This window comes from Puntigrus tetrazona, chromosome 1, assembly GCF_018831695.1.
Source record: "Puntigrus tetrazona isolate hp1 chromosome 1, ASM1883169v1, whole genome shotgun sequence".
NCBI lineage: Eukaryota > Metazoa > Chordata > Actinopteri > Cypriniformes > Cyprinidae > Puntigrus > Puntigrus tetrazona.
In genome coordinates, this window is record NC_056699.1 from 25,061,381 (window position 1) to 25,081,910 (window position 20,530).

The 20,530-nt window shown below is 39.4% G+C and overlaps 4 protein-coding genes across 4 annotated transcripts in view; 3 read left to right on the top strand and 1 right to left on the bottom strand.

The window, feature by feature from the left end:
* Nucleotides 1-2,502, bottom strand: part of LOC122349000 (glutathione S-transferase C-terminal domain-containing protein-like) — a 39,161-nt gene extending 36,659 nt beyond the window's left edge. The window contains 2 exon segments of the mRNA XM_043244925.1: nt 902-1,284; nt 2,229-2,502. Coding sequence (XP_043100860.1) covers nt 902-1,284; nt 2,229-2,502 — 657 coding nt within the window.
* A 1,268-nt stretch (nt 2,503-3,770) lies between these two features.
* Nucleotides 3,771-7,614, top strand: LOC122329517 (phosphatidylcholine:ceramide cholinephosphotransferase 2-like). The gene is made up of 5 exons (XM_043225830.1): nt 3,771-4,321; nt 4,857-4,974; nt 5,227-5,380; nt 5,572-5,738; nt 7,022-7,614. The coding sequence occupies exons 1-5, from the start codon at nt 3,891-3,893 to the stop codon at nt 7,205-7,207; spliced, it is 1,056 nt and encodes a 351-aa protein (XP_043081765.1). The 5' UTR covers nt 3,771-3,890; the 3' UTR covers nt 7,208-7,614.
* A 608-nt stretch (nt 7,615-8,222) lies between these two features.
* Nucleotides 8,223-13,095, top strand: LOC122329353 (cytochrome P450 2U1-like). The gene is made up of 5 exons (XM_043225590.1): nt 8,223-8,760; nt 9,860-10,507; nt 11,139-11,300; nt 12,465-12,632; nt 12,725-13,095. The coding sequence occupies exons 1-5, from the start codon at nt 8,307-8,309 to the stop codon at nt 12,901-12,903; spliced, it is 1,611 nt and encodes a 536-aa protein (XP_043081525.1). The 5' UTR covers nt 8,223-8,306; the 3' UTR covers nt 12,904-13,095.
* A 1,499-nt stretch (nt 13,096-14,594) lies between these two features.
* LOC122329644 (hydroxyacyl-coenzyme A dehydrogenase, mitochondrial-like) lies at nt 14,595-18,108 on the top strand. Its single transcript, XM_043226082.1, has 8 exons — nt 14,595-14,750; nt 15,659-15,787; nt 15,868-16,025; nt 16,322-16,448; nt 16,578-16,667; nt 17,641-17,713; nt 17,800-17,916; nt 17,989-18,108. The coding sequence occupies exons 1-8, from the start codon at nt 14,634-14,636 to the stop codon at nt 18,105-18,107; spliced, it is 930 nt and encodes a 309-aa protein (XP_043082017.1). The 5' UTR covers nt 14,595-14,633; the 3' UTR covers nt 18,108.
* The last annotated feature ends 2,422 nt before the right edge of the window (nt 18,109-20,530 follow it).

Consider the following 20,530-nt stretch of genomic DNA (forward strand, 5'->3'; position numbering starts at 1 on the left):
AAATATTCATATGTAATCTAATAATGAGTAACTTGCAGCTTTCCAGTGAGTCGATGGATGCGAAAATGTTCTTTTAGCATAATTTGCTTGTTTTTCGGTCCTCTGATTGGTTAAGAGTCCTCCGCAGAATCCTAGGTAATGTAGTTTTCAGTCTGATAAGCATATCATTAATCAACAACCCCGCTGTGAGGGTTTTACTAACTTAGGAAAAGTTTTCATTCCAAATCAAATCAAAACCGAAACAAAACTGTTGCACTCTTAACACCTCCAGACTAACTGTGAGCAGCGGAGGATCCGATTGGCTGTCAGCGATTTTATACTTCACTAGTTTATACAATCAGAAGGATTAAAAACTACATGCTACAGATGTATTGTTATTGTTTGTCAGTCGATATATATCTGCATCAATGTTGTCTACTGCTTTATTTTATCAGCGTCTCCAGCAACAAATGGTACCATTCTGACCGTGATCCTCCGTTGGTGCAGTCACTAACGCAGTTATCCTTACAGCTATCGTTCTTGTCGAGAACAGGCCTTTATTAAATCCACTGCCACAGATTTTCTGCTTCTCAAGAGTAATAGTCGAACAAACGCCGGTGTCAGACTGCGTCAAGCTATTAAACTGAAAGAGTTCAGGGACATCACAGAGCAAAGAATCTAATTCACCGCCCCACGCAACACTGATCCATTTCAATTTCAATAGAAACTTCCAGCCTTATTTAATGCAGGACTGAGAGAATCACCTTGAAGTAGGAGAAGTCAAAGAGACACCAGAGACGCCTGTGTTTGATACGACTTGAAAGCACCCGCGAGCCTGCTGCTAAAACGAACGGATGACTCGCTCTCTTTGTGGTTTGTAACTAACGAGATAAAAACTCCATTCGATTTGTTTGTTTTTTACCAGGTATTGATGGACGCAGGGCAGCAGGACGACATCGGTGAGAGTGAAATAGAGCCCTTCTGCAAACACGTGCTCCAGCTCTGGCAGGTCTGTGGTCTTGACTTTCCTGATGTCAGAGCGCTCCCTGGTGGAGGGAGCAGGACCTGCATCTACAGAGAGCTTCACCAGAGCAGCACTGAGCTCGACGCCTGGATGGGATTCGTTAGGATCACTCTCCGTCTCGGTATTAGCGCCTTTTAGTTGAGAATCGCTCTTCTTCTTCTTCTGCTGCTGCTGCAGCTTCTGTCGGCGTATCTTGTCGTCATTGTGGACCTTGACGGGCTCCCCTAACCTCTTTTCTAAGTTTAGGATGGCAGCGGGAAGTGCAAAAATGCTTATGATTTCTGCACAAGAGAGATTTAGTGTATCAGTATCGGCCAAAATGAGTTGAAAAATATCGGCATATCTGTGAAAATCCAATATCATGCATCTATACTTTTAAAAAAATCTTTAGATTACAAAGGTACAATGTTTCTAACATGTAATGTCTCAACTTTAGATCATTCAATTGCAACCATCATCTCTCCTATTACAGCTATCATTTCACTCTGGAGAGGCACAGTGGTTTAAGCCAGTCCAAGGAGGGGCATCCCGTAAAACCTTCAAAGGGTGTGTATATAGTTCATAATTTACTCCTAAAGACAACGGTATGGTTACACACACACACACACACACACACAAACATGTTGGTTTCATTATATCAGTAAGGACATTTTAAAGAGGTGATAATGTCTGCTAATCTCGGATATTAAACATACACAAACCTGTTGATATCAGCAGACAAATTGAAACAAAAAGCTCTGTCAGTTTGTTCATTCATATCAACTTCATGTTTTATTTCACATAAATACATTACAATATATGAACCAAAATGACATTGTTAAGCATCAAAACAGGTGGCAATAACTTTTATAGTGAGTCACTTTTATAGTGAGTGAACTTAAAACATCATTTCTAAAGACTTGTTTTAAATTCCAACGTCCACAACATTTTCCAGGAAGTGACACACATTGTAGTATGCACTGCGTTATTTATTTAGCGCGCGCTTTTTTCGCAGATGACAAGTTCGGCATGCTACAAATTCAGTAAAGCACGCAGGATCAAAAACACAAGTGCACAAGTCTGCCCGAAAGGGATAATGTAATAAACCTTTCTCTCTCATCTGTTTAAGTGTGAGGCGGGGTCTCTTCGTTTTTTTTTTTTCCTGTCCTTTCCTTTGATGCTGAATTTAACCTCCACACGAGCTGGGAGGGGGGACGCTCAACAGGCCTCGAAACCATATCATTACCAATTTGTTTGCGACCGGGCAGCGCTGCTCCCTCTGAGAAAAATACAGGCTTGGTCTGGAGGCAGGAGTCAGGGCTGGAAATAGTACGGAGGCAGGGCAGGGGACACACGGAGCCGAGCCAGCCAAGCCATCCATTTACTGTCTCTGGGAGCATGTGGAAGAGATTTTCCCCTGCCAGGTCTCCACCACAAGCATCACCATTAGAGCGCAGGGTGGAGACTGGGAAAACATGCCCCACTGAACGTGGAGGGATGAAGAGAAGTTTCAGAGGCATCGTCAGAGGAGGAGTGTAGGAGCTGCGCGACACAACAGGCAAGTGACTCTGAAATGGAGAAATCACTCTTTAAAGCTTTTCGCGAGGCTTGGGAAAATGAGTCTGTTTTGATCAGTAGCTGTACAGTCATACGAAAAGCGAGATATTAGAGATAATGATATTTTTTCTCTTGTTTTCACTCAGTGAAGCAGCGTTGCGTGCAAGCCAATGTTCATTCGGAGCAGATCTGTAATAAGAACTCATTTCCAACGTAATTATATTTCAGCCTAAATTGATTTGGAGGAAATCGATGCCTTCAGCGTCGAGTGATTCGTACAATCCATCATTCTTCTTCCGCACGCGTCCGTCCGAAGCTCCGTTTATTGTTTGTAAATATTGTATGTCGCCGTAATGAGGTTTATTGGGATGCACTTTGGGTGTGATGGAGGAGAGATCTTCTTTCAGAAAAACAGGCTGTTCCTGAAATGCTCTCGTTTCTTGGTTGAGAAGTCACTGCTGGACTCAGACCCGAACATGGGCGCTTTTTATTTTTTTCCTATGTGGCTTTTCTCTAGATGGCAGTTTGCACTTGTGTCAGATTCTTTGGCTTTTAAATGATACGCTTTGCTTTTCGACTGCACCGAGCACAGATTTCCATGCAAAACTTCAGACTTGCAGGAATATAAAAAAGTCCTTTACAAATTGGGAAACTAAACAGCCAACCAGTTAATTTATTATATAATAAAGCCGAACACTTTTTCGTGTACGTTTTTCATTGTGAATGTAGATAAATACTGTTTTATTGTTATTTTGCACATAAAATGTTGATTTGCTGTCATGAAACTGAATTTAAGTATGATAGCAGTGTTATATCAGCCGCTGAAATCAGAAATCATTCTAATCTAATTGTTTGCTGCTCAAGAAGCGTTTCTTATAAATGTTGAAAACAGTTAATATTTTTGCGAAAAAATTTTTTTTACGAAAAAAACAAATTTTTGTGATTTTACTTCACATTTGATGAGTTAAGTATTCATTTAAAATTCGTGCATAACACGTTATGTGCATTTCTTTGGCACACTGTTATGAATTCATGCGAAGAACCATGTAAATTATGTATATCACTTTTTGCTTTTAAATATTCACGTGATATGCCACTGTGATATTCACGGCCTCTATTGATTATCATTGCGCACGTTAGATAATGTAACACTTTTAATGGTTATATATGTCTATAATGTACTTCATTTAATGTACTTCTGCTTTCCTTTTTTAAGACGGTTCCAGCCACATCATATGAGAGCTGAAAACGCAGGCCTTTCATTATCGCTGCAGAGGAGAGTGACCTACAGTGCCTTACAGGAGAGCGTCTTGGCAGGAAGTCAGTCATTAGTGGGTAGTTGTGGGTACTCATGGCATCGTCGGACCACCAAGGAAACAAGGACCCCACAAACGCAGATGGGACACCGTCCCCTGGCGCATCTTGCCCCGTCCACAGCCACGCTGCTGAAGAAGCGAAGCGGAACGGCTTGAGGAAAGCGCTGGTCAGACATCGAGACTATGTCAAAATCTCCGTACCCGAAGGAAAAGGCAACCGATTGCCGTCGGAATGGTGGAAGACGTTCATCGCTGTGTTTTATGCCACTTTGAACCTGGTTTTGACCACGGTTATGATCACAGTGGTTCACGCGAGAGAGTACCGCCCAAGAGAGAGCAGCCCACCGCTGCCGGATAAGTTCTTTGACTATATAGACCGCGTACAGTGGGCGTTTACAGTGACTGAGGTCAACGGAATGGTGCTGGTGTCTATATGGTCCATTCAGTTGCTCTTTCATAGATACAAGTAAGAAGCATCACTCAACATTATACTGATGACACTGTAGCCTATCCATCAGCTCAGTTAGATTACATTAGTCGTAGTGCTGGGTTTAAGATGATATAAAGCAGGGTGAATGCAACAGGCAGTTCAAATTAATATTGCATTGAGGAAAACAAGGCTATGAATATCACCAAGCCCTTTTATGGTACGTTTCGCAAAAATACTACAAAATTATAGTTGAAGGCTATGACCGTAGCCTTCAAAAAATGTTGTTTATCCATTTTTTCATTATTTATTTTTTAACAAATTATCATTTAGGTTCTGTTTAACTTATAAAAATCGCTTGATCTTGTCGAATTGGCAGATTGAACTAATTATTACTCATAATTGCTTATTATCAAATCTAATATCTAATAGCTCTCATGGTGAGGAACATGTGATTTGTACCACAGTTATTCTTTACTCATAGATAAAGAATTATAAAAATGCTCATCTTTCTCAACCTACCCCACATCTGTTCAATACTGACCCCCAAATTTTTTTCTTCTCTTTAATATAGGGCTATCGTAGCGAGACGATATTTCTTCATTTTGGGCACGTTGTACATGTATAGATGCGTGACCATGTACGTCACCACTCTACCTGTACCTGGCATGCACATGGTCTGTGCACCAAAGGTAAAAAAAGAAATACTTTCAGCTGTTCCTCTTTGTCGTGATCCCCTCAGGATCTTATGCCTAGATAATATCAGATAAGCAAAAGCATTTGGCTTTCAAATCTGTAATATCCTCTCCCATCCTAAAAACAAATATTGCAGCTTTTAAAAGCCTTTACAATATCGGCTCATGGCATGATATTTCCACTGAAGATTCGTGTCACCGACTACTCATCTTTCAACATTCAATATCCTCACTCATATTTTCTTTCAGCTCCACGGAGATTCCCAGGCAAAGCTTCAACGTGTCCTGCAGTTGCTCTCTGGTGGTGGATTATCAATCACCGGATCTCATCTGCTGTGCGGCGACTTCCTGTACAGCGGCCACACTGTCATTCTCACGCTCACGTACCTCTTCCTCAAGGAGTGTATGTCACTTTAAGACTTTTTTAAGGCTCAAAATAAAACGACGGTCTGCTAATTACAGACTTATGGGCGCCGTAAGCAATTTTGGATTCTGCTTTTAGCCGTTCAGAAAACGCTGAGGCACTTTCTGGCCGTTTGTTGTGTATGTTCACACAGCAACCCATTCGCCAACTGATTCTCTGTTTCTCTCTAGATTCTCCTCGTTCTTTCTGGTGGTACCATCTTCTGTGCTGGTTAACGGCTGCTGTGGGGGTCGTGTGTATCCTGGTGGCCCATGAGCACTACAGTGTGGATGTGGTGGTGGCGTATTTCATCACCACCCGACTGTTCTACTGGTATCACACTATGGCTAATCTGCAGGTACATATATCAATATAGAAAATGCTGAAATAAGGCTTTTAGTAAAGGGATGGTTCACCTAAAAATTTTAATTCTGTCAGTATATACTCACCCTCATATCGTTCCAAACCTGAAGAGACTTCTGTCCCTCCTGTAGACAGCAATGCAACTACCATGTTCAAGGCCCAAAAAGCTAGCAATGATATCGTTAAAATATTCCATATGACATCAATGGTTCAATCAGAGTTTTATGAAGCTACGAGAACACTTTTTGCGTGTAAAGAAAACGAAAATAATTTAGAATAACAGTTTTCTATCTTTCCTGTGATGCAAAACTACATTTTCAGCATAATTGTTCTTCTGCTTGAGAATTTTCTAATATCATTTGCTTTGTGGAATTTTTTTTCAAGATGAATGGAAAGTTCAAAAGCACTTATTTGAAATTTTGTCACGTTATAAATTATTTAGCGCCACTTTTAGCTGATGCACCATTGTTAAATAAAAGTATACATTCCCTAAGGAAATGTACTGCTCTAAAACTTCAGTACGATAGTCTAAATTACCTCAAAGCTGTAAAACCTAAGCTAAAAGTCACTAAAACAACACTCCACTGGGCCTAAATCCATTTTTATGTTAAAATGCATTCTTGTTTACATATTTTGAAATATTTTCATTTTGCATATTGTTAATCTTTTTGACCTCTAACCTCATGTAGACAGCTACAAATACACACATCTGAAACCAAAGGGAAGCTCTCAGCTCAATTTGCGATTTAGATTCAGGGTGTCATTAAACTCAAGGCACCAAAACGGCACTAAACCTTTTACCGAGAGTGTTTACATGACTCAGAGTACACTGAGAATATCCAAATCCATTAGGCCAAGCGTTTGAGAAAGGACTCCCTGATGGTGGTAAAGTGCTGCACGTTCGATCTAAGCCAATCTAGATATTTTAAACAGGAAAAAACCTTTCAGACTATCAAAACACATCATGTTTCTTTATACTGTTACAAGCAAATGATATCAGAACTGTCATATCTCAAAGGATATTTATGGGGATTAAAAAGCATTGAGACTTTGGACTGGTGATGCAAATGTCAACAGGTTCGATCCCTGACAGCAGAGATCTCCTCTTCAGTCTCGTCTGTGTCCTGAAATGGCTCCAGGGCTTCTGTCCTCGCCGATAACCCTGATTTCCATGGAATCGCTTAATTTGCTTTTTTCAATCATCTGACCACGCATGCGTTTTTCTTATAAAAAAGTATTAATTCATGATATTAATTCATATTGTCCCGCTTCCGCCAGACTTTAAAGTGTTCTCCGAACAACTACCTCACTCACACCTGGTGGAACCCTGTGTTTAACTTCTTCGAGAGGAACGTCCAGACCCAAGTGCCCTGTTCTTTCTGCTGGCCAATCACATGGCCGCCCGCCTGTCTGAAGAACCCCTGTAAGAAATATTCTATGGTGCAGAGCAGCCGGGAGGAGTGACGTTATGAACTCAACGCGACGCCTAGACCAACATGTGGAAATGTTTTGTATTTCGCTTGTGGCTGTAGCAAAGAACAAAGACTGTTCGGCTGTTGTCGCTAATTACATCTATAATAACATTGGGCTAAACAGTTCAAACTCGATATTATTTGACAAGTCATTGTTGATATTTTTACATTAATTTATATTCAGTCAATGTGACCATTAAATAAACACTTTTATAAGTACTTGAAGGGCCAGCTTAAAGTGTTAAATGATGGATCTTTAGAGAATCTCTCACTTTCTGTCAGAACAGATCTATCAGTCGGTGCATGTTTCTTATTTCATGTCTCTATTTTATATTACAAATGCATGCATTCTTTTTCTAATGACTCCTGCCAGCTGTTATTTCAGTTTAATTTAAGTTTATATTCTGTCTTAAAAACATAAGGATGTTTTATGGAAATAAATGGTTTACAATAACACCACTGTACCTCTTGTTGCATATTTTTTTTAAACACTTCTTTATCAAAATGCAGTTGCACTGAAGATTTGTCATAATATCTGTTTAAATGTTTGTTTGTTCATTTACTTGCTTTATTCTTAAGATCATGCATGCAGTACATTACCTTTTTAAAAATGATATTTGAGTTATAAATTAGAAATATTTAGAAACATTACTAGAAGTTACTGTGAATTATCCAAATTGGCATATTGTTTCCCTTACTGCACTAAAATAGCTAAAACTGAAAAAGAAATTTACACGCGCACCCATATGATTTCAGTTTTAGTGCATATACGAAATTAATATAGCTAGAATTAATGTTAAATATTACTTAAAATTATAATAGTACCTCAATAACATTAAAAAGACACCCTTATGAATCGACGGGTTACAGAAAAGGCCCATAAGCTGAAACTTCTTATTGGATCGGTTGACCCCACCCACCGGGCTTCGTCATCGGTTGATTCACCAATCAACTCCCAGCGTGTTCCTCTCAGCCAATGAAAAACACAAAAACACTCTACCCATGCTGCGGCTCCGACAACACAGGAAGAAATGTGTTTGATCAGCAGATAGCGAGTATTGATCGGGAGGAACTATGCGTCAGTGGATTCGATGAGTGCGCGAGTCATGGACGCTTCTCTGTCTTTGCTGTGGCAGTACGCGTTCTCGCCCGCAAACGTCGTGGGTTTGATTGCGTTCGTGCTCGTTTACTGTGCGCTGCAGCAGTACGCGTGGCATCGGACGTACGCCAACATCCCTCCGGGTCCAAAGCCATGGCCCATCGTGGGAAACTTCGGCGGCTTCCTGGTGCCTTCGTTTATTTTAAGGCGACTCGCGAAGAATCGCAAAGAGTTTTCAAAGATGGTCTCGAATCCGCTGTCGCCTCAGGCTGGACTGATGGAGATGTCCAAACTCTACGGGAACATATTCAGCATTTTTGTTGGGCCTCAGCTCATGGTTGTGCTGACGGGATACGACACTGTCCGGGACGCGATGCTAAACCATCCGGAGGTGTTCTCTGACAGACCCCATATACCCCTCGTGACTATTATCACCAAGAGAAAAGGTAAGATAAGCAGTCGTAGTTAATGATCGCAGCTTGCCATGATAGTAGATGAGCTCGGGGAGAAAAGAACAGAACAAAAATACGTAGTGCTGGACACGGTAGGAATAGAATAGAATAAAGTACAGCAGAATGCAGAATTGAAAAGAAGGGTAAAACATTGCAGGATATAACCGAGTATGAAATACTGGAGAGAAGAAGAGAATGAATAGAACTGAGCAGAACAAAGCCGCTGACTTAGAATAGAATAAAACAGAATAGAACTAAATAAATGCAGCAAAATATGAAAGAATAGACTTGTACGTAAACAGGCTGGTGTGATTATATGGAATAGAACAGTATTAAGCTATGGAGCGGAAGAGAGTATAATAGACGGGAGCAGAATAAAATAATGTAGAGTAGAGCATTAGAACATTGTATTGCTGACATAATAGAATAGATTAGAATAGAAAAACGATAGAGTGGAACGGAATATAAAAGACTGCAGCGGAATAGAACATAATAATGTAGTACTGAACGGAATAAAACTGTAGAAAAATACTGACTTAGAATAGAACAGACTGAAATAAAGAATGGAAAGGAATAGATTAAAGTAGAGTAAAATGGCCTAGAGTAGAATGGAATGGAATAATTTAGAATTGAACAGTATAACAGCAGAGGATGCTGGTGCAGTACATTAGAACACAGTTTAATAGACTGGAGAAGAATAGAATACATTAGGAATGAACAGGTGTAGAAAAGAGAAAAACGGACAGACTGGAATAGACTTTGAAAATGTATGTTTAATAGAATTGAATAGAAAGGAGCAGTAGAAGAGATGCAGACTAGAACAGAACAGAACAGTAGAGTACGCTGGAGAAGATTAGAACAATATAGTGTAATATACTATAATGCTGCAGAACAGAATAAAACTGAACAGGATAATAAAGAAATGAAAAACATAATAAAACAATAAAGGTCAGAATAGAATTGAACAGAAAGAATAGAATATCTGAGCTTGGTTTCAGAAATCCAAAGTGTTCTTACAAAAAGAGCATTAGATTGTAACATTTCAAAATCTAAAAGCGAAACTTTATGCGCTTGAACCCGATGTCGTCGACAGGGATCGTGTTCGCCCCCTACGGCCCGCTGTGGCGCACAAACCGTAAGTTCTGTCACAGCACTCTGCGCAGCCGGCTTCGGCAAGCTGAGTCTGGAGCCGCAAGCGCCCACGAAGGCCTGACCATGATTAAAACAGAACTGCAGAGCCTCATCGAAAACGCGGGGCCTTCTGGTATCGATCTGACTCCCCTCATCAGCAACGCCGTCTCCAACGTCATCTCCTCCATGAGTCTGGGCCAGCGTTTCCATCACCAAGACCAGGAGTTCCGCACCATGCTGGATCTCATGTCTCACGGCCTGGAGATTAGCGTCAACACGTCCATTCTGCTGGTCAACGTCTTTCCCTGGCTCTACTACCTGCCCTGCGGCGTTTTCAAAGAGCTGCGGCGCGCAGAGATCGACATCACAGCCTTCCTCAAGAAGATCATCGCCAGGCACAGGGCCACGCTGGATCCGGAGAATCCCAGGGATTTCATAGACATGTATCTGGTGGAGATGCTGGCCCAGCAGAAGAGCTCAGAAGAGAGCCTGTTCTCAGAAGACGATCTCTTTTACATCATTGGAGACCTCTTTATTGCAGGCACGGATACGACCACGAACACCATGCTGTGGAGCATTCTCTACATGTCCTTGTATCCTGATGTGCAAGGTACGTGCTCCAGCGCTCTGTGCAAGCAGTGAGGTACGAGAGGCTGTGCTGCGTCGTGAAGAAATCGTGAATGAATGAAAGAATATAAAAACGAAAAATACATGGAATGAAATGCAGTCCTTCCGCTAAAAAAAGTAGTCCCCGACAGCAAGCGCAAGAGAATGTTCCCAACACATATAGAACTTAAATAATTGCTCATCGTCCACTGCATCATTATTTTATGATATTTGTCTCATGCACAGACATCTGCTTTTCTTTCAGCATGCAGTCTTTTTTTAGTTTCGAAACCGATTGATAGCGCGAGATTGCAAGCATTCCATTGTAAACTGATTGAAATATAGAGGTGTGTATAATCTTGCCTGAAACTGAAAACTGGTAGATATAGTAATATTCCCTCATCACGCCGCACACACAACATATCTCCGCGTGAGAGACGTTTATCAGACAGGGAAGGGCGTCAATATTAAAGATGAAAGACGCGACGTAGCACCAGCAGGTTTATCGCGTATAAAACAAAGCCGCTGACCAATCAGAATCCAGGGAATGGAACTAACCGTTTTGTAAAAATGTAATCTACAAACAAGGTTTGGTTTCTGGATATACCTGATGTTTGCGTTTGACGACCCCTCAGAGAAGGTGCAGCAGGAGATTGAAGCAGTGGTGGGATCCGAGAGGGCCCCGTCTCTGACTGATAAGGGCCGTTTGCCGTTCACAGAGGCCACCATCATGGAGGTGCTGAGGATGACCGTGGTGGTTCCTCTGTCTATACCCCACATGGCCTCAGAGACAACAGGTGAAGGCCTTTGGCCGACAAGTTAGAGAAGTGACAGAGATTTGTTGTCTGATGCGTGTTTACCTCATGCCTGTTTAGTCTTGTTAAACTTGTCAAACACTTTCCTATTTCTTCACAAAAAAAGGCAAGAAGCAATTTTGCTGAAAGAAAATTAAGCCTATTTTTTAGGATCACCAGATAATAATAATAATATTCTAATGCAATGACTGTGGAAATGCATTACTTAAATAGCTTTCATTACCACTATATAACTAGTTCATATAGTGGTGCTTTAATTTTTTTTGTCATGTATGTCATATATTTTTAATAAAAAATACACACACTTTCAGATGATTGTTCTGTGGGATGGGTTTTATGCCACATTATCATAAATGGCAGATTTTCTAAAAGGCTTTAAAAGGCCGAATAGACATGAGCACGTAATGCAGGCTTAAAAAGCGTGGGTTTTTTTATATCTACTGTATTTCTGAAAAACGACTATCTCTAGAAAATGTTATTTCATCCTGCATGTAAGCATACTGATTTATGGACAGTCAACCGGTGCACCCCTACTATAAATATATTTTATATGTACGCATAATTTTTTAATTCTATTCTATTATACCTTGTTTTAATGTGTCAGCTCTTCTAGTGTTCTATTTTGTTAAATTCTAAATGATTCCATTCCGCTCCCGTTTGATTACGTGTCATTCTCTTTTGCTTTTCTATTCTAAATTATTGTATTCTGCCGTAGCCCAAAATGCTGTTCGTATAATAAATATATAATATAAATGCAGTGCTATAAATATACATTTTAAACATATACATGTAGATTTTCGTTATTTTGGGATGCAATTGGCCTGAATAGTTTTTACGCAAATGTTTCCCTTTCCCTGAGAATGTATTTTTTAAACCGTATTCAACTTTTTATTTTGCTTTGTTATTGTTAAATGTTTGTCTAAAGTAAATTATTAATGAATAAAACGGAACCAGGTCAACTTGAACTTTACCATAACCCACATATTGGCGCTACGTAAGTAGATAACAGTCAGACTTTACCCGAATCATTTTTTTTTTTATATTAAATACAAAGGGTGTGCATATATTTTCACTGTATGTATACGCTGATGGAGCACATTAAAAAACACAAACTGAATATTCCAGCTATATTTCATCTCTTCTTAGAGTTCCGAGGATACACTATTCCTAAAGGAGCGGTTATCATCCCGAACCTCTGGTCAGTACACAGGGATCCCACTGTGTGGGAAAATCCTGATGACTTTAATCCAGGCCGATTTCTGGATGAACAGGGAAAACTTCTCAGGAAAGATTGCTTTATTCCATTTGGAATAGGTATGTTTGCGCAATCCAGTAATTTAACAGGTTTGGGATTCGTATTAATTGCAACGAGAACTTCGTTTAAATGATGTTTTGTGTATTGGCAGGTCGCAGGGTGTGCATGGGAGAACAGCTGGCTAAGATGGAGCTGTTTCTGATGTTTACCAGCCTGATGCAAGCCTTCACTTTCAGGCTTCCCGAGGGTAAATCTGCTCCATCCATGCACGGACGCTTTGGCCTGACTCTGGCTCCGTGCCCATTTACCGTCTGTGTGAAAGCACGCTGAACAGACGCACGCATTCCTCAAACGATCATCACTGGGAAACAAATTGCACGGCTTGTCCATTAAGAAGAATTGTCGTTTGGACCATAAATGAAGTAAGGGCCTTTGTGGTTGCATGATCAAGCAAACGGTCTGAGATTATTCTATTTAGTGCTGGCAAACCATTAATTGCATCCAAAGTTAAATGTACATAATTATGCATATATATATATATATATATATGTATATATATATATATATATATATATATATATATATATATATACACACACACACAAACTTTCAATTTTTCTTACATTTATACATGCATGTGTGTGTGTTTATATATACATAATAAAAATACACACACTGCCCATTCATTTTATTTTGCATGCAATTAGTTGTTTGGCAGCACCAATTTTATGTAATATTTTTTAACACTTTCAAGAACATTATGTCCGCATATTTCAATTTTAATTACGTTTATTTTAAAATATTAGTTTCATAATCCAAAAAAAACTGAATTGTTTTGAGATTATTTTATGTGAAGCGTTCCTGAACAATTTCAATACATAAGAACACATGCCTAAGTATTCTGTCCGCCTAGTTCAGTTTTATTGTTACATTTTATTTAAAAATGAAAAATTTCGTAATCCAATTACTGCACCGTTTGTTTCTATCAAAGTGATTACTTGGTTACTGTACTGTACTACGAGACAGTTATTGTTATTATTATTATGCATACTTTAAAAATTATTGCAGAAAACACTTATGGTTTAGTGCTATCATAAAAACTTGAAAGTGTTTTTAAAAAATGGACCTGAAATTGTATCCTATGAAATACTAGGATGAAAAGCACTTAACTCTCGCTGATTTCAATTCATCTACTAAATTGTATCATGTAACACGTTTGTGGTGAAAATGAAAATTGTAAAAAAAAAAAGTATTTTTGGAATAAAATGGCCAGTCTTGCCGAGGCTAATTTCATAGCTAGAATGTCATGTCCTATACACATGCTATTTTCACACTTTTTGTATTATTTGACAAAAAAAAATACTGCTTGACTGGAAATGTTGCACAATAAAATATTTAGCTGGAAAGCGATATTGAACTTGATTTGTCTTTGCTTTCTTCACACATCATGTGTCACCGATCCCTAGTTGCTAATCACTTATTTTTTACTCTAATCAATTAACTACTGAAGAAAGTTCCCGGTTTGTTCTTGTAGAACTGGTCATTTTAGAAAATGTGTAATCTGTTAAAGTAGTTTGAGTTTCTTTTTGAATATTTTACCATCTGAGTTTAGGAAATGAACAAAAAATTAAGATTTTTAGCCTTGCACAATGTATTACAGTAACAATGAATTTTTTTTTTTTTTTTTTTTTTTAAAGAAACGAACAGCAATTATACGCGGTTGTAAAATGATTGGAAAGTATTTTATTTTTATCTAAGGAAATTATCATTAACGTTTAAAGTGCAGTTTTGCATAGAAAAGAATTTCTTAATAATAATAATAATAATAATAATAATACATACCTTTTCAAAACACACCTTTTCAAGAACACTAAATATATATATATATATATATATATATATATATATATATATATATATATATATATATATATATATATATATAGCTGTTAAAACAATATTAATAGTCTACGGTCTGAAAGGTCGTCGCGAGGAGAGGAAACCACGTGACCACACCAGTAACTTCTCGTGCACGCGCAGCGGTGTCGTCTCTCGCCGCCATGGCTTTCGTCGCGCGCCAGTTCATCAGGAGCCTCTCATCTTCTGCAGCTCTACGTGCCGCAGTCAAACATGTCACTGTCATCGGGGGCGGGCTGATGGGGGCCGGCATCGCACAGGTAAAGGGAAAAATAAAGCAAACGTTTCTGCAAGGAGCTCGTGTTTTGCCAAGCCGGGCTACGAGCTAAGAGCTACCTTCACAGCTGTTAAAAATCTTTAAGTTTCATGTCGCGTACAGTTATTTGTGTTGCGGCGACGACGGTGTGTGAATAAATCTCGGCCAATTTATTGCAAACTTCACCTTACGTTGCTGCTGTCTTGTAACTTTAGGTCGAGGGGTGACCTTTCACCCATTTACCCTGCAAACACACACAGAGTTTATATAAACACTCCTGTTTATATAAAACACTTATTGAATGTAATGTTGAATGAATGCATATTAAATAGTGAGTAAAGTAACTTACTTAAGTAAGTAATATTTAAAAATGAAAATTCAGTCATTGTTTGCTTACACTTGTGGTTTAAATCCGAGTTACTTTTTGTGGAATATAAGAGTATATATTAATTTTTTAATAATAAATGTACCCATTGACTTTCACTGTATAGGCTAAACAGAAGAAAGTGTTCTGGAAATACTGACCCTTTTTTGCCTTTCAAAACATGATTTCAGTTCATAATGTCCATGAAACATGCAGATGTTTCCCCACAAACGGAAGTCGTACTGTTTTTATTCACTTTTAACTTTAATATTTGGCATGTCCACCTTTTGCAGCAGTTACAGCGGCACACGCATAGTGTCGGCGTATTTCTTGACAACTTCAACGTTAATGTTATCCCACGCCTTCTTCGACCGCGAGAAACAGTTTGTTTCATGGGTATCTATAACTGAAAACAAGCGTTCTAGCAATTTTGGCCTCCACTGTGCATCACGCGGGTTTGAAAACACGCGAAGGTTGGTAAACGGCGACCGAATGCTTGTTATTAAACTGTATTGCACTTTATATTTACACATGCGTGTTATTTTTAGGTGGCCGCATCCACAGGACATTCAGTGGTGCTGGTGGACACCTCTGAGGACATACTGAAGAAATCCGCGAAGGGTATCGAGTCTAGTCTGAGAAGAGTGGCGAAGAAGAAGTACGCAGAAAAACCTGAGGTTAGTCTGACGGCTACATCTCAAAGATTTATCGGCTAATCGTGTTCGGTTGTTCATTAACTGTGGCTCACGTCGTCTAGGATGGAGAGGCGTTCGTTCAGAAAGTCCTGAAGAACGTCTCTATAAACACAGACGCCGCGTCTGTAGTTCAGGGCACCGATCTTGTGGTGGAGGCTATTGTGGAAAACCTCAAAGTCAAGCAAGACTTGTTTGGAGCTCTGGACAAAGTGGCCCCAGAGTAAGAAAAACACATTTGATCTTTTCTCAGTTAAAATGCATTTTACAAGATATTAGGTACAGTTGGGCTAAAGGTGAATTTGGTTCGTTTTTCTCTCTTAACCACTAGATGGCTCAAAAAAGCCGCTTTCTCATCGGATTTATGTAGCAAATACTACTAAATGAACAAATACGTAGACGTTATTTGAACTCTTTTCATTATATGAAATTATTACCGCTTAATCTGTTCAATGTCGTCATCTAGTATTTATCCGTAAACGTATGCATCCCGTCTGCTCTCTCTCTCTCTCTCTTCAGACGCACCATCTTCGCCAGCAACACGTCCTCGCTGTCCATCGCAGACATCGCCAGCTCCACGGCCAGATTAGATCGCTTTGGCGGCCTGCATTTTTTCAACCCCGTCCCAATGATGAAGCTGGTGGAGGTCTGGACCGAGTTCGCTTGAAGCATCCAGATTGATGCAGATGGCAGTTTCTCTTTAAGATGTTGCATCGAAACTAACATCTAAAACGCGCAGTTTGATTGTCTGACATGACTGATTGTCTGATCTCAGGTGATTCAAGCTCCGGGAACGAGCCAACAGACGTTTGATGCTCTCCTCGAGTTCAGCAAAGCTTTAGGGAAGCATCCGGTCTCATGCAAAGTATGTGCTTTTTTTTTTTTAATCTTGTATGTTATTTTGGCTTCATTATCTCTCTTTATGTGTCTGTCTGTCTATCCGTCTCGTTGACAGCTAGCCTAGGGCAAGCTAGCAAATGTAGTAAAATAGAGATAGAAATATGCAATGGTGTTAGCATTTAAATGCTAGCAATGTGTTAAAACGTGCTAGAAACGTGTTGCGACATTCGAGCTAAAATCATGTTATAAAGATGTTACAGCTTGCTAGAAATGTGTTAAACCGCACTAAAATGTTTAGAGAGAGCATAACAAATAATCTAAGGCAAGTTGGCAGCATAAATCTGATTTAAAAACATGCAACGTCCTGAGCTGGCTTGGGAAATGCTAGCATTATTCTAATACATGTTAGCAACATGCTAAAGCATGCTAGAAACGTGATAAACTTGAGGGAAACATTCAAAATCACTCAATGTGCTAAACATACAATGCACCTGAAGGAGCAGTTCACCCAAAAATGAACCTGCATGAATTTATTGTTTCTGAGGAAAATATTTTGAAGAAAGTTTGTAACCAGGCAACCATCGACTCCCATAGTATGTTTTCTTCCTGCTACGAAGTCAGCGTTGACCCAAAACGGCCCGGTTACAAACCTTCTTCAAAATATCTTTGTTTTTCGTCAGAACCCGAATAAATTCGTGCAGGTTTGGGTGAGGAAAATGACGACCGAATTACATTTCTGGGCAAACTATTCCTTTAAACATGTTAGAAACACGCTTAAACGTGCTAGAAAAATGCTTTTAGGATGTCAGTGAAGAGCTGAATCATGCTAGAAAGATATTAACGTTAAAATACTACGCTAGAATCCGGGGAGCTTTTTGTCGAGGTTTGTCTTCAAACTTCTAGTAACTTCACTAATAATAACAACTATAGTTATAGTTATTATTAGCGATCGCTAATGCAAGAATCGCTGTTGCTTCTGCTAATCCCTCAATCCTCAGGACACTCCAGGTTTTATAGTGAATCGCCTGCTGGTCCCTTATATGCTCGAGGCCGTCCGACTACACGAGAGAGGTACGCTCCAGCTTCACGAACGGACACCCGAACACGCCACGGCTCAGATTTCCTCGTTTCATCTCGCTGTGCGTGTATTTTCCCAGGTCACGGTTCTAAGGAAGACATAGATGTGGCCATGAAGCTTGGGGCCGGTTATCCTATGGGTCCGTTTGAGCTCTTGGACTACGTTGGATTGGACACTTCCAAGTTTATTATTGACGGTGAGCGTTCGGAGCGCGCCGAGGTTGTGACGCGCAGGTATTGCGTCCGTTACTAATCATGGGTTTGTGTAGGTTGGCACGAGAAGGACCCCGAGAACCCCCTGTTCGCCCCCAGTCCCCTGCTCAACAAGCTGGTCGCAGAGGGCAAATTGGGCAGGAAAACCGGCGAGGGATTCTACAAACACAAGTGAAGAATAAATCACATTTTCGTTTTGTCAACGAAATGAGCCGCTCATCCCGAAAAGGCTGCTTGATTGTGGATTTTATAATTGCTTCACGGGTAGAGCGATCAGATGCACCACCTGGACGAAATGCTGGACCTCACGCAATCGGTCAGGGCATAAAAGGTTAAAAGGCTATACTGACCGTTGCATCTAGTGCCTTGCTGTGATTTGGTTAAAAACTTCAATACAATTCTGAGTTTCTGTGGAATTAAATGGTTTGAAAACATCTGTTCGTGTGCTTTGTAGTCACTGAAATCATTGTCGGATGTGAAATTAAATATTAGCAGGAAACTGATGCTTTTATTATTATATTATATATATATATATATATATATATATATAAGCCTTAAGTGAGGTTTTATACGGATCTGACGATCATACGTATTTATTAACGTAACATGCAATCACTAGATGTCGCTGTTTCATCGTTTATACAAACTTGTCAGGAAAGTTGCTAAAATAGCAAATAAACACTTCCGTGACACTTAAAACGTTTATTAATGTCATCGCACAAGATAGAAAAGACCAAAATAAAAATAAAATGGCATTTTGTAACCACTGTATGCATTGATTTACATTAATCGTGTTACGTCTTGAAGTTGTGTTAATAATTAAAGCAGCGACAAATCATTTTTTTGGTGCTCGGATATTTCGCGTAGTCCTAGCTCTTCAGAGATGTAGTTTGCTGATGCGGGTTTGTTGTCCACGGACTTCTCATTGTGTGGTAAGGCGCATGTGAGAGCTCTGCCTTTTCAAGAATGTATGAATATATTTTCAGCTGTCTGCAATGTCCAATATAAATGCACATGTTTATATGCATGCAGTGCCATCCGTCGCAGCTTCAGGAGCTTTGAGTTTGCGCGCAGGTTTTTTGGAAGCCGCGAGTGCGTCGATAACTTATCAACGACAATATTGAAAACTATTATTTATTTTCGTCTGAAGCGGATTTAATACCCGCGATCACACGATGACCTCAAAACGAGAATTCATTCTCTAATTGTGCCAAACACATCAAATAAAGCGAGCTCCTCAAACAAATAATTTTCCGAGCGTTTCTCGCAATAGCTTCACTTTTTAACTCGCCCTCTCCGGAAGATGAAGCCTTCCCGGGAACTCTGTCCGTGTGAATACTTCATGGGAACAGCGGAGAGCTTCCCACTTCAGGGTTTTCCATATCAAAAAAAAACTTTTTCTTGTTGTTGTTTATTCTGAGGTTTCTGGCAGACGGCCATCACACTCACTGATGCACACGGAAGAGAGAGCGGACCGCAGGAAATGACGCGGAGTCTGAGCATCTGGAGCGAGTAAATGACATCACCACACAGGAAATGACACACGGAAGCCTCGGTGCTGTTCATTTCACCAGAACATTGCGACAAAGTCAAAACTTCCTAAACATATACACACACACACACACACACACACATACATACATATATATATACATACATATATATATATATATATATATATATATATATATATATATATATATCAAATAAATCATCATTAATATTCAAAATATTAATGCCAAAATTATTAATCGCATCCCAAGTGTTTTGTTTACAAATCAGTCAAACCAAAATTTATTACCAACATCTCACACATTTTCAGTTTATTCGCTATGGTTTAGAAAATAATAACATTAGCTTCACTTAGTGTAGCATGTGGTGTAAAACAGTCGCATTAGGAATGAAAGGATGCGAATCGTATTTGTATTTATAGATTTTACTGGTAGTCCACTTTTTTTAGACATTTAAACTTGGATGAAAGCTAATTTAATGTTCTATTTTAAATCAATAGACATATTTTACAAAATGTGCTGGAGACCAAACAGTAATTGGAGCACTGGAATAAAAAATACTACACTCTATAAAATATATAAATACAAAGGCGTATACGTCAATCATGGTAAAGTTTAAATCATTTAAAAGACACGTGCATATTATATTGCTTTGAGATTATTATTATTAGAATATTGCAACAATAATAATACAGTGTATCCTGTAACCCTAATATTTTAGTGCATTCTATAGCCCAAATAATCAAATAGTGTAGATTTTCTACCGGGTCTGTAGGATAATTAAGTTAATTATAACGTCAAATCACACTTACCTTATATGAACGCCCTTTTAGGACTGTAACTTCCGTAGCACGCATCATGCAGTCCTTGAATGAGTGCATTGTTAATTAAAACGCGCACGTGACATGCCTCTGCTAATTTCCATTCAGATGGTTTGGTACGCCGATGCCGTAGGCGTTAATTGATCTAATTAATCTATTAACCAACCAACCAGGACAGCGCGGGAGTCGTAGTAAGGTTTGGATGTCGTCCTCTTCCGGTAGAGGGCGCCCAATCACACACATCTGTCCACTTAAACCCTATTGTT